Below are 20,313 nucleotides of genomic sequence, written 5' to 3' on the forward strand. Positions count from 1 at the left end.
AGGGGGGTGCGGCGTGGGAGCGGCGCTGGAGGGGGGTTCCGGCGGCACTCGGCAGGGGGCGGGGGTGGGCTCCGGCGGCGCGGTGCGACGCTGGGGGGGGGCGGCGGCGAGGGGCTCGGCGCTTGGCGCTCGGGGGGGTTCCGGTGGCGCTCAGTGCGGGGGGGGCGGGCTCCCGCACTCGGCGGGGAGGCTCGGGGGCGGCGCTTTTTTTTGCTGCTTGGGGCAGCAAAAAAGCTAGAGCCGGCCCTGGCAAAAAGTCCTCAGGATGAATAAAGCAAGTCCAGATAATCAGTGGTAGTCACAGGCAATTGCATGGGCACCAACATGCATGCAAACATCTGATCTGAATGTGCAAAGCATGTGCACATTACATATAGATCTAACTGGCAAAAACAGTGTAGCTGATATGCATAGAGGCAATATACCTGATACATGCATGTACATCTGACATTTGAGTGCATGTACATTTGCACACATCTCTTTTATGCCATCGTGGGTTGCCAATGAGGACTCAACCTGAGACCCCAAAAACTGGTGGCAGCAGTGGAGCAGCCTCTAGACAGGAACACACAGCACAAGTTGAACAGTGGGTATATATTCACAACTGCTCGTTCCCACCTTTAAACTCTGGGAAGACCTGGAAGATTTGCCTGTCCATCTCCACTTCTCTGCTAGACTCCTCCTCAGATCCCTCTCTGCCAGGTACATGCCATACTGTCCCCCGGGCAGAGAACACATAGCTAATAGGTTTCAGATTGGTAGCCGTGTTAGTCTCTATCAGCAAAAACAACGAGGAGTCCTTGTGGCACCTTAGAGACTAACCAATTTATTTGGGCATAAGCTTTCATGGGCTAGAATGAAGTGGGTTCTAGCCCATGAAAGCTTATGCCCAAATAAATTTGTTAGTCTCCAAGGTGCCACAAGGATTCCTCGTTGTTATGGCTAATAGAGGAAGTACTGTTTCCAAAGAACAGCATAGGTCACAGTTGCTGTTTACCAGGAAACTGAGATGAGGCTTTGGTTGTCCTGGGCTGACAACAGTTTTCCCAGCCTGTGTACCTGGCACTGAAAGTACATTTTGTCTTGGTGGCAGCAATGAAGGGGTTAACTACACAGATGGAACTTCAGGCTTCAGCAGCTCCAAATGTAAAATCCTGGATATCAGAGCCTGAGCAGTAGGAGGCTAAAACCCTGAGGGGATTTCTCACATGGGGGAAGAACTCCCATCTCCCCTCCCCACAATGTTCCAATGCGGGGCCGCCTCCCACTGCTTCAGCAGTTCCCACCTACTCCATTTCTCTGTGTTGCCTCTAAACTGCTTCTCCGCTCCCATCTTCAAGCTGCTGCAAAGGAAATGAGGTGGGAGTATGAAATAAGTTCAAGGCAGCGGCAAGAAGAGAAGTGGGGGCTTTACGAGCTCGGGAAGCATTTGAAGGCAACTGGAGTTGGAGCCTGCAGAAGTTTTTGAGATTAAAAATAGGCTGTAGCATCTCTCCTTCAGCTTTCATCAGGTTTTTAGTTGTCTGGCAGTCTGCCTCCTTTGCCCCACAGCTCACAGAATCAAAGACATCAGAAATGGGTGAGATCATCAGTCCATCTCCCTGTCAGTGGAGCATTAGAGAACCTTGTCCCAGAAGACCTGGTGCTCTCTCTAGAGGGAGACCTACTCCCTTCTCTAGAGCAGAGCACAACTGTAGAAGAGTCATTTGGTAAAATGACTCGGGCACACAGCCCAACAAAGCATTGGAGCATGTAGCCACTCTCACATGTGCAAAGTTGCTCACATGCTTCTGTGCTTTGCGGGATTGGGGCCATATGGCATAGACAGAGCATAGAGATAACTGGACAGGTTTATACAGGACTCTTTAGGCATGTCTACACTTCAATTTAAAACCCGTGGCTGGCCTGTGCTAACTGACTCAGGCTTGTGGAGCTAAGGGGCTATTTAATGGCGGTATAGACATTCAGACTCCTGCTGGAGCAGGGGCTCTAGGATCCTGTGAGGTGGGAGGGTCCCAGAGCTCAGGCTGCAGCCTGAGACCACAATTAAACAGCCCCTTAGCTCAAGCCTGGAGCCAGAGTCAGCTGGCACAGGCCAGCCATGGGTGTCTGATTACACCCTTTATGGACAAACATTCATCAAAGAAATTGGTTTAGGAGGGGGTCATTTCTGTCACCCCTTGTCTATTCTTTACTCTTTGTCTTGCTGTTGTTGGTATTTTGAGCTGTGTCTTGTGTGAGATACAGTACACAACATTTGGATTCAAGAAAGCACTGTAGACAATTCCATTATGACTAGGGTGACCAGACAGCAAGTGTGAAAAATCGGGACAAGGGGTGGGGAGTAATAGGAGCCTATATAAGAAAAAGACCCCAAAATCGGGACTGTCCCTATAAAATCGGGACATCTGGTCACCCTAATCATGACAGCATGTCTTGATATACACATTATGATGAGTAATTGAGTCTTCAGGCCAGGAACTCATTAATTATGGGGTCAGGAAGGTATTTTTTCCCACCTGTCAACAATGTTGCACAATTATTCAGGCAAATTATAGGCGAGGTTAGTCTTTCTCTGAAGCAATTGGGATTGGCTACCAACAAAAGCAGGAAACTGGACTTGATCAACCATTCCCATTCAATATGGTCCCATTCAATATGGAAAAGTCAATAAAAACCTTCCTAACAGTGGGATCTGTCAGATGTAGACTAGTCTCCTATAGGAAGTTGTGGAAGCTTCATTCTTGCAGACATTTAACATTAGACAAATCACTAGAAAATGTATTGTAGGGAACCCCTTTGTATTAGCAGGGAGATGGATGATATGACCTAGTGGGTCTTTTCCAGCTCTAACTTCCATAAGTTCATGAAACTCTACATCTGTATTCCATTATTAAGCAATTTTAAGAGTTTGCAAGTTTCATAAATTTGGCCCGGTTTGAACCAAGGGCTGCGATGCCAACCCAGGAAAGCACAAAGCTGCATGGTGATTTAGAACGGGCCACCCCAATACCCTAAGAAAACCTGCATCAATACAGAAATACAACCTCCTCCAACTGCACACCCCTAGCTGTCATCTGCCACCCCACACTGGAACCCATACGGGGTATCATCAAGCAACTACAACCCATATTTTATGGGGATCCCATTGGAAAGAAATCTTTCCCAAATCCCTTATTCTGGCCTTCAAACAACCCACCACCCAGGGCCGGCGCAACCCATTAGGGGACCTAGGCGGTCGCCTAGGGCGCTACAATTTGGGGGGTGGCGACTGCGGTGGTATTTCGGCAGCGGGACCTTCCGCTGCCTCTGTGGGGGGCGGGACCTTCTGCCAACTAAGGCAGCAGAAAAGCTGGTGGCGCTCCTGCCACCACCCTCTCCAAGTTCATCATCAAAAGCAAGCTCCCCACAGACCAGGACCCACCAACTCAAAGCAGCACCAGACCCTGCCAGAACAATAGTTGCAAAACCTGCAGACATATCTCCACTGCTACAATGATCAATACCTCCCACAACACAACTTTCAAGAGCCATGGGTCCTACACATGGGGTGTACCGCATCCAATGCTCTTAATGCTCCAATAGCAACTCTGGGGGTGAAATGAGACAATCACTACGCTCTCAAATGAACTCGCACAGGAAAACGATAAAAGACAAAAACACCCTATCACCTATGGGGGAACACTTATCATAAAGTGATCACTCTACATCTGACCTCTCAGTCCTCATCCTCAAAGGAAACCTGCATGACACTTTCAAAAGACAAGCCTGGGAGCTTAAATTCATAACTTTGCTAATCTGTGTGTGAGGGGTGAGGAGATCTCAGCCCACCAAGACTTAAATAGAGAGGCAGACTTGCTTATTAAAACATGCAGCAATGTGTCCCTACAGGGTGCGATACTTCCATAAAAGGAAGATTGGAGTTTTAAATTCAGTGGCACTTGGTTATTGCTAAGTTATTCTTAATGGATGATTATTCCATGCACTTCTGTGGCACTCATCACCATATTGTCTGGCCACTAAATGCAGCACAGTCTTGCTTAGCTGAAGCCTTGAGGTGATGCTGTATGTAGTGTTCCTGGGGCAGATACTGGGGAAGTGAGGCCAGGGCACAGTGAGAGGAGGCTGCCTGCCTTGCCAAAGGCCAACCAGATGAAGCGGGCTGTGGCAGCCAGTTTCCTGACAATCCAGTGCAGGCTGTACTCTGGATGCCCCAATCCCAGGGTATGCCCAGCAGCTGGACTGTGTCCCCTAGAGAGCTGACTGATCTCTACAATCAAGGTGCAGCCTCAGTTTGACTGAGCCTTTGTTTCTCAGAAGGAGTCAACACCTCTTGAGATGTCTGGGCAAATACTGTGATGTGTTTTGTGAACAGTTTCATGCTTGTAGCATTTCTATAGCGGCAGCACTAAAAAGAGGGATGCTGTGAACACCAGATCTAAAACAAGAGTTTGGTGTGCGGGTCTGGAAGGAGCTTTGCTGTTTTCTGGGGAGGCGCTCACATCCCGGCTCCTGCTGTTTCTATGTCAGGCTCTCCACTGAGTGTTTACTGTTGCTGTTTCCACAGGGACATTCGTGTCTGCCTTCACTGTGCTGTGCGGAGCCCGGACTGACCTCCCTGACAGGCACATGTGCTGCGTCTTCTGGCTGAACATCGCCGCGGCGCTGATTCAGATTCTGACGGCTATCGTGATGGTTGGCTGGATCATGAGTATATTTTGGGGGATGGACATGGTCATTCTTGCTAGTAAGTACGTTGAGATCATTGTCTCCACCCCCACGTTGTTAGGGCTCAGCTAGCGTCCTGGACCCCAGCCTGGGAATGAGGAAAGTGGAAACAGTACCAGGCAGTTTGCATTAAATGGGGACATTAACATTGAAACAGAGGGAAAAGAGACATAAAGAGCGGATCTGCCCCAGCACTATCAGGAGGCTAATGGTGGCATTTGCTTGATTTCTTCCCATGATATCAAGCTCTGCTCCCAGTCCCAGATGTAGCTGAATGTTTCTGTAAGAAACATTCAATTGGAATCATTATGCTTCAGAGTGAACAGTGTTACACTCAGCAGAAGTAGTCCCCACTTCCTTGAGCGATTGTTCCACAGCCTCTCTGCACACTCAAATGGACAGCATGGTGTTGATTCACATTTGGAAAGTTTTTTTCCTCCCACACCATTAAGACCAGGAATGTGCTATTCTGTTTTAGAATGAAAGCTGTAGAAATGAATGGGGCCACCAGAGAAGTGCTGGCACAGAATACTGCCCCCTTCTGGTTCAGCCCAAACCCTGCTTTACAGGGCCCCATTTCCTGATGTTGCATCAATCGGTGTTCGAATAAGCACTCTCGCCCTCAGCAGTCCCGCGGCATCCTACCATTTAACCATACTTCAGCTGACTGAGATGAACCCAAGTTTAGTTAGATTCTCTGGTGGTGTACTTTTAGACTACATCTACACTATGCACTAGGGGTCTGAGTCTCCTGCTCGTGTACACATAAAATTAGCTGTCATGAAGCTATCATGAGTATAAACAGCAGTGTAGCCATGGTAGCATGGGTAGTGGCAGTGGAGGCACTGCTGAGCCGTGCGCAGTACGTACCTACCATGGGGTTGTACTCTGCCTGGCTCAACTGTGCTCATAGTGTAGACAAAGCCTCAGGTAGCTACCTCCACAGATGCCCTGAATCCTCCTCACTCTCTGAGTGGCTGACTCCCCACTTCCTCATAAATCCCATTTATCCAAAGGTTTCTTAGGATCTCATTCAATTTGTAGGCAAACGGGGTTATCAATGCATCTTAAAGTTTTCTCCAATGTAAAAGTCCCCCTTTGAGACCTTGAAACACCAAGAAAGACCACAGTCTCAGGGGAAGAAAGAGACAAATGCATCTCTAAAAGGCCTGGTCTACACTAGACAGTTAGGTCAATGTAAGTGCATGCGTCTACACTGAAATTTATCTCCAGCTGATTGAAGTGTCACTTTACAGTGACGCAGTCAAACCACCTCCCTGAACAGCATGGAGCCATGGTCAAGCTACTGAGGGCAGTGCAGTGCAAGTACAGACACTATGTGGCCTGTGCCAACCTGAACAGTCTTCCAGCAGCTGTTCCATAATGCCCCGTGCCCTGCAGCATTGACCACTCTGGTCACCATTGTAACCTCCACTGCCTAGGGGCCACGGAGACTGGCAGCATCTCCCTTTAAAGTCCTCCGCATGTTTTTGAAATGCCTTTTCCACATCGCTCACCTTTGTGAGCACACCAAGTAGTTCACCCTCGTGTGCAACTCCCCAACCGACCATGCTGGCTCCATGTGCTAAACTTGCTCTTGCCAGGAGCAGACAGGAGGTATTGGATCTCCTGGGCCTGTGGGGAGAAGAGGCTGTGCAAGCACAGCTACGGACCAGGTAGGAACATGGATATCTATGAACAGGAGATGCAGAAAAAGGGGTATGACAGGGATCAGCAGCAGTGCTTTGTGCAAGCAAAGGAACTTGGCCAGGCATACCACAAGGCCAGGAAGGTCAACAATAGATCTGGTAGTGCCTCATAGATCTACTGCTTTTACAACGAGCAGCATGTCAGACTTGGCGGAGACCCCACCCAGCAGACCACTGAGGATACCTGGGAAGTTAAGTTCCCTCTAAGCTGCGCAGTCACATGGCCGCGCAGCAGGCTATCAAGGAACGTGCAGGTGTGCAGGGGGGAGAAGCGCCTCTCCCCCAGCCCCGGAGCTGCTGCGGCCGGGGAGAGGCACCTCTCCCCCAGCCCAAGCCCTGGAGCTGCCCTGGCTGGGGAGAGGCACCTCTCTCCCAGCCCCGGGCTGCTGCGGCGAGAGAGGGCTGGGGGAGTCCTCTCTCCCCACCACAGCTCCGGGGCAGCCTGCATCCCAAACCCCTCATCCCCAGCTCCACCCCAGAGCCCACACTATCAGCCGGCGCCCTCACCCCCTAGACCCCAACCCTCTGTCCCAGCCCTAAGTGCCCTACTGCACCCCAAACCCTTCATCTCCAGCCCCATTTTTGCATAACCATAGAAAAGTAGCCCTTTCTGTTGATGAACTCTGTGGCCAGGTGGGCTGGTGCCAAAATAGGGGTATGTGTGCCATCTATTGCCCCGCAACAGTTCAGGAACCCCATTGCAGCAAATCCATCCATTATGTCCTGTTCATTGCTGAGAGTCATGGTCCTGCATAGTTGGATATGATTAATGATCCTACATTAATCATGGTGACGGCCGCCACTGTGGATTTTCCAGCTTCAAAATGAAAATGATTTCTCACTGACTGGTAGCAATCCAACATTGCAAGATTCTGGAGTGTGATGGCCACTTGCTTCTCCATCATCAGTGCAGTTCTCGTTATAGTGTCCCTGCATTGGAGGGCTGGGGCAAGCTCGGCCCAGATCTAGGAAAGTGGCCTTTCACGTCTGAAAGTTCTGCAGCCACTGCTCGTCATTCCAAACCTGCATTACAATGTGTTCCCCCCAGTCAGTGCTCATTTCTCGGGCCCAGAAGTGGTGTTCCACCATCAGCAGCTGCTTCATTAACAACCTTTTATTGGTTTTTGCTATGTCCCTTAGCAAACTGTCCTAGAAGAAATCATGTCCTCTGCTGCTGTGGTACTTACTGTAGGGCTGCAAATACAGAAGGATCATGCATCCTGTACTTGCAATGCTCATGAGAATAGTGCAGAGCTCTGCAGGCTCCATCCAAGATGGCGGACTCCAAAAACTGCTGGATGGGTTTGCAGGATTTTTTTAAAAAGGCACAAAAATGATGGCATATGTATGGCAATATGGGATGAAAGAAGATGAATGCTGGGAACTTGACCTCTACCTCCCAGAGACCCATGGATGAGTCATTTCTACTGTGAAAATTTCCCAAAAGGTATTGCACCAGATGGTAGTGCATGGCATACTGGGTTACCTACCGGTGAAGCACCGCACTTTGCCTTGATGCAAGCATTCCTGGTGAGTTGGCACAGTGTCGACGTAAGAAGCAAATTATGCATCTGCCCGAGTGATATACAAACTTTGGCAGCTGCATGCTGATTTCACTTGCATTGACCAAAGTTTGTGGTGTAGCCATAGCCCAAAGAAAACAAATTAGAACATCCAGTTAGCTAAACTTGTATTGTCTCCTTATTTTACACCTAGGTTATAATTTGACCTGATAAAAATCAAGCTAAAGTGTTAAACTATGTCTAATACTGGTGCTAAGTGGAGTTTTCAATCAAGTTAAACTAGCTCAGTTGAACCAACTTCATCAAAAAAGCACCTTTTCCCATACTCTAGGATCTAGGCAAGGCCCAACTATGCCTCTCTAATTTACTGTAGCTATGCCAGCCTAACCCCTGGGGTAGACACAGCTCAGTCGATGGAAGAATGCCTCTGTCAACCTAGTTACTGCCATTTAGGGAGGTGGAGTTCCTATAGCGATGGAAAAACCCCTTCCATTGCTATAGGACGCATCTGCACTGCGGGGTGACTGCGGCATAGCTGCACCACTGCATCTATAGAGCTATAACTCCATAGTGAAGATGAGCCCCAAGTCCCATTGGTGAGTGGATAATGCAATGCCAATCATCTGGGCAGCAGGCAGAAAGGCTGGGTCTCAAGAGGCTCTGAGTCATTTTCCAGCCTGGTTGCTAGGAAGGAAGGTGCAGCTGGGAAGTATCTGTCACAAGTGGCTCCTGTTGCCAGTGTAGTTCCCTCTGATGAATTTGAAAGCTGGCAGATACCATCTCCAAGAGCAACACACATCTGCCAAGCAGAAGGAGGCAGGTGATTAAGTTCAGGCCAAGAGGTGCCAGAACATAACAGCAGGATTTAGCGAGTGCTGCTCTGTTTGTTCTGCGCAGGGAGGGTGAGAGACGTCAAAAGCACATTTTATTCTCCAAGGAAATATGCATGACAACATCTAGTGACAATCTAGCAGCTGAAGCTTGGGTTAGCTTCTGACTTGGCATCATCTCACAAGAATGTCCCTCCCTCCCCACCCCTCACTGAGCTGGCATAAGGACCTATAGATGTGCCATTATATGGATCATGGTGGGTTTTTGGGGGGAGGGAGAAAAGGCATCAGAAAGTGCATCATATCTAAGGATAATGGGGCCAGCAATGAAAAAAGGGGCCAGGGAAAGGGAGAGTCCTAGGTCCTTGTTTTGGGCCATCATTTTGCTTTTGATTTTTGTGTGTTTTTAGTGAGGGACTAGTGCCAGTCTTACTGGCTAGATACAGGTGTGAGGCACTGTGTGCTGAAAAAGGCTTTGGCCGCCTAATGGTAGCTTTGTAGTTGCGGTTGTATCCTGAACTGTGACTCTCCCCGCCGCTCTGGGCCTGAGTAGAGCTGGGCACATTGTAGCTGTTCCACTTTGTATAAATATTCATTGAAGTGAGGACAAGGGACTTCAGTTTGGGTCTTCTTCCCACCCTATGTCGTCGGTGAGTGCACAGGCTATAGAGTCATTCTCTCTCTGGCCCAAATTCTGCTCCTATATTTTAGACCAAGCAGGACAGCTTCAACAGGAGATTGAGGGAGGCCCATCACAGACTAGCCTATAGACTAGGTTAGGGTACTCACCTGCCCAGGGAGAGCTGCACCAGAGAGGGGATTCCAACTTGGATCTCCCACACCCCATTTGAGTGTCCTAACCACACCACTGCGCAAAACGTTATAAGGAGGACAGTGACAGCCCTACCTCCTCCTCTGGCCATTTTGTGAATTTGCCCCTTTAAAGATGCCCAGAAACAAAACATTTGGGATCAAACACCACGTTGTGTTCAACCCAAAATGGACTTTTTGGACTCACCCAAAACTCTTTGGAATATTTAGATTTGGTTTGACTCCAACCACACATTTTCCCCAATGTTTCTGAATGGCCAATGAACTGAAAAATCAGTTATTCACCCAGATCTACTTCTGAGCCACCGTATAGCCAATGTACCTCAGTCCTGATCAGTGACTCTCAGATTCCAGCTCTGGACCCCACTACAGCTCTGCTAAACTCAATTACTAGAAAGTGGTCTGGTGAGTTACTGACTACAGCCGTCCCAGTCTTAGTCGAGGGACGGATGAGGCAGCTTATGCTTACAGCTGACCCTGGGAAGGAGCCAGAAGAGCAGCTGCCTTTCTCATATGAGAGCTTTGTACTTAGAGAAGAGACACCAGCCTCTCATTTTAGATACCTGCAAAGATTCCTCAAGAACCCCGAGGGTGTGGGTGAAACTGTAAATCCTGTTTGTAAACTCCTAGAGAGAGAAGCTTAGGTTAAGGTTACTTTGCAAAGTCTCTCGCTGTAAGAGCCTGGAAGACGCTAACATTTTGTATGGGAATTGTTGCTGGAATCTTTACTGAGTTTGCCTGTTGCCCAGATCTCTTCAGCTCACTAGGATAAGGAGTATGGGTTGAGCCGGTTCAATGAAGAGGGCTCGGAGGTTGCTCTAGTATTTCACACGTTGCCCTTTTGTCAGGGATCCACAAACAATAATTGAATTCAGTTTTATTATCACAGGTAATTACTTTTTGACTGTCCAATTTTAAGGGACATTTCCCATCTCTTTCCTAATTTAAATGAATTGCCAGCTGGCCTCATTAGCTACCAAACAGGTATCATCTCTAACCAACCATATATGGCTTTTGAAACAGCCTCCTGTTTCATTTGGGGCCTGAAAGCAAAAAGAGCTCGCTGGCAGTAGAGATGGGGGACTCGTCACCAGAGTGCCTCCTTGTGGCCAGGTGTGGCAGAGTTGCTCTCTCCCGATCTAGTGCTCCCTGCCACCAATCACTCTGGCACTGCAGTGATCTCTCTTCCTGTAATTCAGCCCTCTGGCCAGGGCACAATTTAGTTCCCACCTTCAGGGGTAACAGAATGTCCAGCAAATAAAGGATCCAAACATCCTCACCCAAACGTCTTTGGCCCCAACTGCAGACTTTTTGGCATTACACCCTCACAGAGCTCTTTGTTGGTCCTTATCCCCTTCTCAGGAGTTTCACACCACCTTCTCTGCTGGCCTGGGAACCAAGGCCCTCCCTCTGCACCAGGCATCAGCCCAGGGACCCTATAACCAGCAGCCAAAGGCTGCTCCGTCCTACTCCTTGTTGCTGTTTCCCGGGGCTTCTTTCTACCCAGCCTTTGTCAGCATTCTCCCTCTCAATTTCTCTAAATTCAACTTTGTTTCAGGGGTGGGACTGTCAGGTGCCCCCTTCCCTGGAATCCCCTAACAAAGTTCCAACATAAAAGTATAAACAAAAACCCACTTCCTCCCTCCTTGGGCTTGACCGTACATCCCTCTCAACTAGATACATCCCTCTCCCTGAAAGTCCAGTTCCTGCCCTTTTGTCAGGGCTTCCCACCAGAGCCAGCTCCTCTCCAATGCCTCTTCAGTGTCACTGTGGCCATTTGCCAGCCTCTTGCACTTAGGCAAGGATCCCAGTACTTGCTCTCCCCCTTGGCCTCCCTAATCTCTAATCCCAGAGAACGACTGCTAACTCTCCCTCGGCAGCCCCCTTCTGCTCTAAAGCTTCCTGACTTTCTGATCACCACCCAGCCCCTCCCCAGCTGCTGAGCAGTGTTTAGAGACTAAAGCCTCTGTGAATCTTTGATTGCATCCATGTGGAGGCTGCAGAGATCTACAGTGAAAGGGAGCTAATTTTTAATTATCTGGCTAATCAGACAGATGTTTTTGTGCGAGTTCCCCCTCCACTCCCACATAAATCAGTCCTTGGGGTATGTTCCCACCATCCCAAATGTTAGCCAAATGAGTGTCAGAAAGTTTGAACAAAATGGCCCTTTTTAGAAGCTCACCCATTTGCTTTAGCAGTGCCTCATTGTAAAAAAAAAAAATTACACTAATTGTTGAAAGCAATCTACAAAATAATCAATACCATATCTAGGTAGTGAGGATAGTAGAACTAAGGGACCGCCTGGCTCAGGGGATTGGTAATGGTCTGTGGGGGGAGCCATTCACCTCTAGGTTGAACCCTACTTGAGACTGTTTACCATCTGACCGTCATTGTATGTGAAATGAGCTGGGGTTAGGTCTCAGCCCAAGTCCTAGTGGACAAGTGTCTGCAGCAGAAAGGCTCTCCACATAAGTGGCCTCAACAGAAAATGACAGATCCTGGATAATAAGCTCCCCGAGCACTGCCAGCGATGTCTGTTCAGATCACAGACGAGGCATTTTCTGGAGAAGGTTGCCCTCCTGCTGATGGTGCTTTACCTGTCTGAGCCTTTGGCCTGCAGGGTTGTCAATCTAGTGCCTCTCAACAGCACTGAATTCACATTCAAAATAATGTCCTGCTCTCTGATGTACCAGAGACTCTGCCCATAAAAGCACTTAAATTATATCAGAGCAAAGGGGTCAATTCATACCTTTCCCCCTTTAAATAAGCCAGCCGATATAGACAAAAAGTGGGGTATGGTTTTTTAAAGAGTCCCTAGCTCAGCCTCTTGTATTCTACTTACAATGTGTGTGTCTGTGCCCACAAATAACTGAAGCCATAATTACTCTGGGTTCAAGGAACACTTGGTTTTCATGGGCTACAGCAGACTCTTACAGTCACATCTCAGAAGGTTAACAGGTGCCATGATGCTGGCTGTCAAGTCTTCATTACCAACTGGTAATAAGAAATTACCTGTAATCATGCCATCCACTTGTCACTCGTTTGCTAACTGCAGTGCTCAGAACCTGCTAGCAGCACAGAATGGTAACATGGCTACTGTACTTTTAGATTGTAGGGGACTTTAGAAAGGCATATCCAGCATTCTTTTCTTCATGCTGCAGCTGCCAAGTGTTGCTAAAACACACAATAAAAGCAAAGCCAGAACCAATTATCTGACTGAGAAAGCCTTCCTGGGATGAAAGAAATTTTGAGGAGACAGTGATTGCTTACCTCTATTTTCTTTTTTTTACCCCCTAAAGCTGCACTTCACCTCTGCCAGAAAAAAATATGTAAAATTGCCTTTTCTGCACTTTCAGACCCAATACTGATCTACTTTGTAATAGGATAAGAATCGCAAAACATTTTATAAACATTAATTATAACCAACCATTGACGGAAAGGTATGCATTATCCCCATTTCATAAACAGGGAAACTGAGACTGAGACACAGAGTGGCTGCTGAGACTTATCCAGGGGCACAGATCAAATCAGTAGCAAAACTAGCAAAAGAACACAGGAGTTTTGTTTTCTAGTCCCCTACTCTAACAAATAGAATACACCTTTTCCTGTGTGATCCTGTCCTGCTTCCTATATACTCCAATTTCAACTCTTCCCCTTCACCTACACACAGGAAATAGTTACATTGCTAATGTAGGTTTTGTCAGGTAATTATTTTGATCATGAAGTGTCAACGTTTGTTATTGGCCTAGGTCCAGTTACGTAAAAGCAAGTAGGGATTTCCCCGTCACAAAATGAAATCAGCTTCTTGAAACTGAACGATATTAATAAAGAAAGCCTGTTTAGCTGTGGGTGAATGTTTAATTGCAGGGGAGCTACAATTTACTATGTTTACTATGTAGCCTCAATGTACTTATTCTTTTCTAGTTCTTTATATGTTTCGGATGTTGCCTGTATTGTTATATTTTTCTCTTTTCTCTTTCTTTTATGCTTCCTTTGCCTCCGTTTGTTCATCTTCAAAGTTTCACAAGGTAAGTTTTTCTTCTAATTCTTCTCTTAACTTCCAGTGGCTAAAATCCTGTTTTACCTACTCCGGCAAATTTCCACTGAAGTCAATGAATGTTTGCCCTAGTTAAAGACCTTAGGATTCAGTTCAGCACGTTTTACTCATTTTCTGCCAAAATCTGACCTTGCACGTGTGTGCAGACAGCTCCCAGTTACCTGAGTAGGAGATCTCTACAGGCACAGCCAAGGTTTACTTAAAGGTGTGGTGTTAAACTATTTAGTTAAATCGGTACAATTTTGTGTGTGACTCAATTTAATCCTGAAAGTTCTCGACACTAGAAACTTGTACCACTATAACTATACCAGTATGGTGAAGGGGTAAATCCTCCTAGTGTGGATGCAGTTATATTGGTATAAAGGTGCTTTATAATAGGATTGCTAGTTCTGTATGGGAAGTGGAATAGCTATATCAGTATAAGGCATCTTTATATAGGTATAACTGCGTCCACACTAGGCCAATGCTGAAAACTTCTATATTGGCATAGCTATGTCAAGCAGGGGTGTGAAAAAAAGAAGGGGGCTTTTGTTAACGTAGCTCACTGCATTCAGGGAGGTGGTGTTCCTGCACTGACAGAAAAACCCCTGGCTGTGTGTACACTACTAGGCTATGGCAGCATAGCTATACCACTATGGTCTCCAGAATGTGAATCTGGGTTTTTACCGGTATAACTACTTCTTTAAAAAAAATCACACCCCTAACCAAAATAATTATACTATTAAAGCTTTTAAGGGTAGACCAGGCCTTATATTGGTTGACCTTGCACCTGTAAATTTAGAAGTGTAAGCTAAACTGATATAATCAAGAATATCCACACAGGAGTTTGTACTAGTCTAACTAAATTGGTTTTTAAACTGCTTTAAGTTAAAACAGTGCCATTTCTGTGCATAGAGAGGCTCTTAATTTTTAGGATTTTTTTGTCATTTAATCTTGCCTTCAAACCTCCTTCCCATGTTCTAGTTAAGAAATGCCAAGGAAACCTTCCTTATTTACTTTGAAAGTTTGGAAAAGCAGAATGTATTTCTGGTGTCTATTTATCTGCACAACATGTAGAACAAAACTGAAAATTGACTTAGAAATAGTAAGAGTGCTAATCTCTTTTCTTTGCACCCGTTTATTACCTGTGATAGACCCAGGCTCCAAGATTTGCACCTGGATCTGAATTTTTCTGATGTGCAGGGATGTTCCTATCTTGGGTTTAGTTTTTTAAATCTCTATCTCTGGCTATTACTTGTCATAAAAGTTCCCCAAAGATACAGACTGGGACACTTTCCAGTAGTTTTCATTCAGCATTTGTATTCAAAGGGTTTTACAAACAGTGATGTAAAGAAAATGAACGAGTGGAAAGCTGTTTCAGGATTTAAATATTCCCCTGCAATGTTGGGCATTTGAAAATTGCTTGAGATTCAAGAAGTGATATTGACCAGTCTAGTTTCACTGTCCAGGCTGGGGTGGGGGTGAAAAGGAAACTGCATTTTAATTATTTATTTCCATTGTTACTGGTGACACAGATAAGGACAACTATTTTCTTAAATAGATGAGCTCCACATTGATGCCATTATAATAACCATTGGTTCTATTGGGAAAAATCAGGTGGTAATCCTGGTAAAGACTTCGGGACCACCTGGATAAAGTTAAAAGAACTAATGCTGTCATGGACACGTGCCATCATGACAAACAGGTGGAGAGAGGTTTTCCTTCCCCTCTCTCCTGACCGTAGCCATCTGGGGAGTAGTCACAGGGAATGGAGTTCTACCTGCAACTGTGCCCCAAACAGACCCCAACTCAACCACCAGGCGTGGAAAAACAGATACAAAGGTCCAAGTTCATGAGCACATGTCAATGGCATCATCCAGGAGGGCAAATTCTGTGTTCCCAGAGGCATGAGACACAGGAACCCATGGCACCATCTGGAAGGGCAGTTCTTGTGTTCCCAGGAGAAAGGTGGGAGAGAAGACAAGAAGCAGGGAAGAATAGGGGATTGGATCCCAGCTCTCGGAGTGTCTAAAGCTGGGCACTGAAGTCCGCTGGCTGGACTCCTGCATTTCTGTAGACCATAGGGAAAAGCCACTAGTGCGTTGCTTCCTTGATGATGACATAAGCAAACAGTGACTGGTTACCTTTATCAGAGTAGGGTGGGCAAGGCCTGGGATGTAATGAGAGAAGCCTTTCCTGCTCTTCTGTCTCATATCAGAATCCAGAAGCCACCTAGTGCAATTGGTTTCTTCACTACAACTCCTTGCACTTTTACAAATCCATCAGCACAGCTGTGCCCTGATTAGAATGCATGAGATTCAGATGTGCTAGTTCAGCAAGAGCACGGAAACATGGATGTCGAGGAAGGGAGCATGAAGGGGTGAGCTCACTGGTGGGGGCCTGAGATTTGTGTTCCAATCCTGGCCTATTAGTCCATAACCTACGTCTCATCCTAACCTCTAGTGGCTGTTTGTCCTCCTCACCAGACCACCCTACCATCTGGCACTGCTGGGGAGCTCTATGAGAGAGGGCCATGCCTGGAAAAAGCCAGGGGTATTTCAGCTAAGCCTGGAAGAGAGCTGTCTACGGGAGATTGCACAGCTCCTGTCTGGTTCTTGTTAGCAGACTCTAGTGAGCACTAGATTCATACAAGTTTAAATAAAAGAACATGCGAACTTTCCTTTAGCATCTCAGATGAAAGTATCACAAAAGTTATTAAGCTAGCAGTGTCTGAAAACTGCAGCTGCTGAAACGCCTTGGGAGTAATATTGATGTTTTCATTCCCCTTAACGCCTTGGGAGTAATATTGATGTTTTCATTCCCCTTAACTCTGTCCTTCTCCTGAAAAATAATATACATGCATTCAATAATGTAGGCAGAAAAGTTCACATTTACAGGAAGAGTGTGCAGAGCACAGAGCACCACTGAATTTTGTCCCCATAGGCTCATCCATTACTACCCCTCCCCTGCCCTATATGCACTTCTGCAATCTCCCCAGGATCTCTCAAGGCAGACCTGCCTCTGCACACACTACAGTTACTAACAGCAGGTGCAGTTAGACAGAGAGCCGGCAGGGGGGAGGACCAGAAAAGCCAGTCAGCCGCCAGAAGAAATGTTGCCTCCAGGAAGTTGTGTGCCCTGTGACGCCCAGTGTACATGCCTCCAGACAGAGCAGGACAGCCATACCTAGGGTGACGGAGCAGGACAGCCATACCTAGGGTGACGGAGCAGGACAGCTTGTCACTACAGGGGAAACCTGCCAAAAGAATTGCTAGGTTAAAACTAGTGCTGTGGAAATCCTTCATTGTGAAAGCAGGGGAAAGTCACCTGTTTTCATTTTTGATGCAGGCCCTCTGCTTCCTTTCCAGAGAGTCACAGACCATTCAGCAAGCTGCTTGGAGCCAAATTTCAACCAAGACCTGGGCGGATTTATGGCTTTGGGTGGAAACCAGTCAAAACGGGGCTGTTTTGGTTAAGCTTTGCTGGGGGCTGTAGGATGGGTTTGATCCCCAATTTCAAAGCAAGGCTCATGGCGACATGAACCCACATGCACTGAACCTGGGGAAAATGTTTAGGAGCCCCCTATGAACCAGAAGGGCTGAGACTGCCATTGGGAAATCTGTGTTAGGGACACAGGGATGCTGTCGGCCAGTGTGGCTGCTGTTACAAGGGCATGTTGTGGGGGCGGGGCATGCAGCAGGCAGCCAGAACATTAACATTTGCACTCCCTGAGTGCAATGGCACGTGGGCAAGGCCAGGGCAGCAAAGACGCTCTGTTATTACTGTGCTGTGCTAGCTCCTACAGGCCCCCATCAGGACCCCACTGTGCTAGGTGCTGTACACACAGCTAACAAAAGACAGCCCCTCCCCCCAAGAGCATAAACGTAGAGTGTATGATGAGGCAAGAGGTGGATACAAGAAACAGATGGGGGAACATGAGGTAACAGTGAGCTGGTTACAGTCAGAACAATAGGCTGCAGTCCCAGCACGCCACTTGCCCAGTTTGCTGTCAAGTGTTTGTAGGCATCACATTGGAGGTGAGTTTTAAGAGGAGAATCTGAAGTATAATAAAACCCATCCCAAAGGGGAGCCTGGCTGGGCAGGATGGGGGCATTGCCAGTTCCCCTTGCCCTGTCTGCCCCCCTAGCACTCTGAGGCCAGCCTGAGGGGAGGGAGCTGCACTGCTCCCCAGTGTACTTTGCACAATGCCCGAAAAGGCACTCTGAATGGGCTGGCTCTGCATCCTGCAAACAATGTCTGTCCGCCCGCCCCAATGCACGTGTGGCTGCAAAAGCCAAAAGCCAGACCCAATTTCCTGTCAGAACTGTGCATCAGAAAGGGCAATGACCAATCTGCCCCAAAATGAGCTAAGTCAGCAATGATGACCTCAAAACCAAGTTCCCCACAACGCATGCCCTTGCATGGGGGAAATAAGTGAAAGAGAAAATTCTCTCTCCCACCCTTCTCAGCTGACCAATGGGGTGGGTCCTGTTAAATGTGACCCATTGCTGATTGCTTGTTTGCAGCTCACCAAGGCTGCGAACCACGAAACCACATTTTAATCATGTTCCCTTCCCACCCACCCCTCACAGGCTACAAGGAACAGGGGATCCCACAGCAGCTGTAATGGCTGGGACAAGGGTGTTCCAAGGAACGTGGTGAGAGGTTGTGTTTGGCAGCTGTGGGCACAAGGACCTTTCCATTTCCATTTTCATTTTCTTTTCTTTTGTTTTTTAAACCAATGCGTGCGTCTGTTCAGCGGAGCGGAGGTGCAGAGCAGCAGATGGAGACCTTCACTGATCCCTTTTAGAACCGGCGATGAGGCAAACATGACGTGGGTTAGGACTGGCACAGCCAGCACGTCGTGATGGGCGGCCAATCCCGAAGAGGGAGGAAAACATTGGTAGAATGAGATGCTGCTGTGGAAGATGGCACTTCGGCCAGTGGTGAGAAGAGCGGGGATGCTGCTTTCTCCAGCCACTGGGTGTGAAGCAGCTGGAGACATTTGCCCTTCTTGTAGTTCACCATTAAAGGAGCCCAGCTGTGAACATCAAGATGAAGGAGATATTTATAGATATATGTCCAGTATGTAAAAGCCAAAGCTGAGTGGTACCTTGTTTCCTGAGAGTCCTTTCTTAACTGTTTTGTGATAGCAGGGGCTCAGCTCAGCCTCTCCTGCTGTGTGTGTGTTTATGATGTTCACTGAACCTCTGTCGTTGCAGATGCTCTGACGTTTTGCTTGTGGCTGCTCTAAATCATACTTTACTGGTGACCCAGGCTGTGAATATGCCCTACCTGCTTCTACCTGCTGAAAGAAGAGAACAGATTGGACCTGCCACGAGCCAGCAACAAACTGGTTCTTACAAAGAACTGGGACGCCGTGGTGTGACGTGTGCTTTGTGCGGGGGGTGGGTGGGGTGAGGTTTTGTGCTGTCTAATGCTTCCGGTTTAAACTGGTATTTACAGAGACTAAAATGCCCATGAAAGAGACTTGTGGATAAATAGCACCATAATGTGGAAGTTAATGTACTTATTGTGTGTGTTTTGTTGCCCGTGTTGCATGATATAGTGGTCTTGGTCCTCTTCCCAGTGGACAAGTACCCATATTTCAAAGACCACTGCAACAGATGGCACTAACTGGACACCATGTTAGCAGTCTTGGCCACGAGGCCAAGGATGTACTGGGGCACGGAAAATTAACTACCCTTTCAAGCCTAGAGTGGTGGTCCCTCCAGGTCAGGGTTGAGCCAGACTGATCTTGTGAAGCACTGCCACTGGCTAGCCTTCAAATAGATGCAGCATAAAGAAAGGGCTTAATTCTCCAGGCCCCTCCATCCAGCACACCAGAATGAAATTCATGGGAAGACTGATGGCCTGATGTTCAGAGGTGCTCTGGGTGCTCAGCACTTCTGAATATCAGACCCTTAGTGAATTGCGAACAATGGACAGAACCGTCTTTGCCAGTCACTTTCCCTCTATAAGAAGATGATGAGAGGAGCCATTCAGGAACAAAATCATACTGCCATTGCCACCCTTTGGGAACTATCCTTTCAGCAAGCTAGTTAAAAATTCCCATAGCCTTAATTGAGATGCATCAAAACAGAAACACGTCCAAGTGCAAGACTGCTCAGTAACTCTCTCTCTCATACACATCCCTCTTTGTTTCATAGGTAAGAGAACCAGTGAGAGAGGGGCTAGGGCATGAAATCCCACCTCCACGTAGCTTTCTATCCAGATCTCCCTCTCCCTATTTGTTTTTGGATCATGCTGTCGTTTTTCAGAGCCAACGTTCACTTAGAATGACCTTTGTTCTCCTTTATAGAGAACAAAGAACAAAAGTAAAGTCTCTATGATGGAGCACCAATGGCAGATGTGGGCTCCCTCTATAAAAGTCTGCACTGGACTGAACACAAAATGGCTGCCTGGCTCTGTGGAGAGCCAAGTCCTTTCAGATTTAAAGTGATAGTGCTCAGAAAACCAAGAAATAACAGTTACATCATTAGATACACCACAGGTCAGCCCCTCTGTCCAGACTGAGATGAGGACTGCATTGTGTAGACCTGTATGTAAATAACTACCACAGGTAGCATGAGAAGGACAGTAAACTAATTTCAACACTATTGTCACAACAAAGCAGGTAGCTCAGACTGTCTCTA

At 47.3% G+C, this 20,313-nt stretch overlaps 1 protein-coding gene across 3 annotated transcripts in view; it reads left to right on the forward strand.

Annotated features, from left to right (window-relative positions):
* Positions 1-19,182, forward strand: part of STUM (stum, mechanosensory transduction mediator homolog) — a 73,581-nt gene extending 54,399 nt beyond the window's left edge. The window contains exons 2-4 of one of the 3 annotated variants that reach the window (XM_034764709.1): positions 4,568-4,747; positions 13,641-13,649; positions 18,250-19,182. In XM_034764709.1, the coding sequence (XP_034620600.1) occupies positions 4,568-4,747; positions 13,641-13,649; positions 18,250-18,284 (224 nt within the window). In that variant the 3' untranslated portion in view covers positions 18,285-19,182. The remainder of the gene's footprint in view (positions 1-4,567; positions 4,748-13,640; positions 13,650-18,249) is intronic. The other 2 variants (XM_034764708.1, XM_034764711.1) reach the window with 2 other exon arrangements.
* The last annotated feature ends 1,131 nt before the right edge of the window (positions 19,183-20,313 follow it).

Source organism: Trachemys scripta, chromosome 3, assembly GCF_013100865.1.
Source record: "Trachemys scripta elegans isolate TJP31775 chromosome 3, CAS_Tse_1.0, whole genome shotgun sequence".
Taxonomy (NCBI): Eukaryota; Metazoa; Chordata; order Testudines; family Emydidae; genus Trachemys; species Trachemys scripta.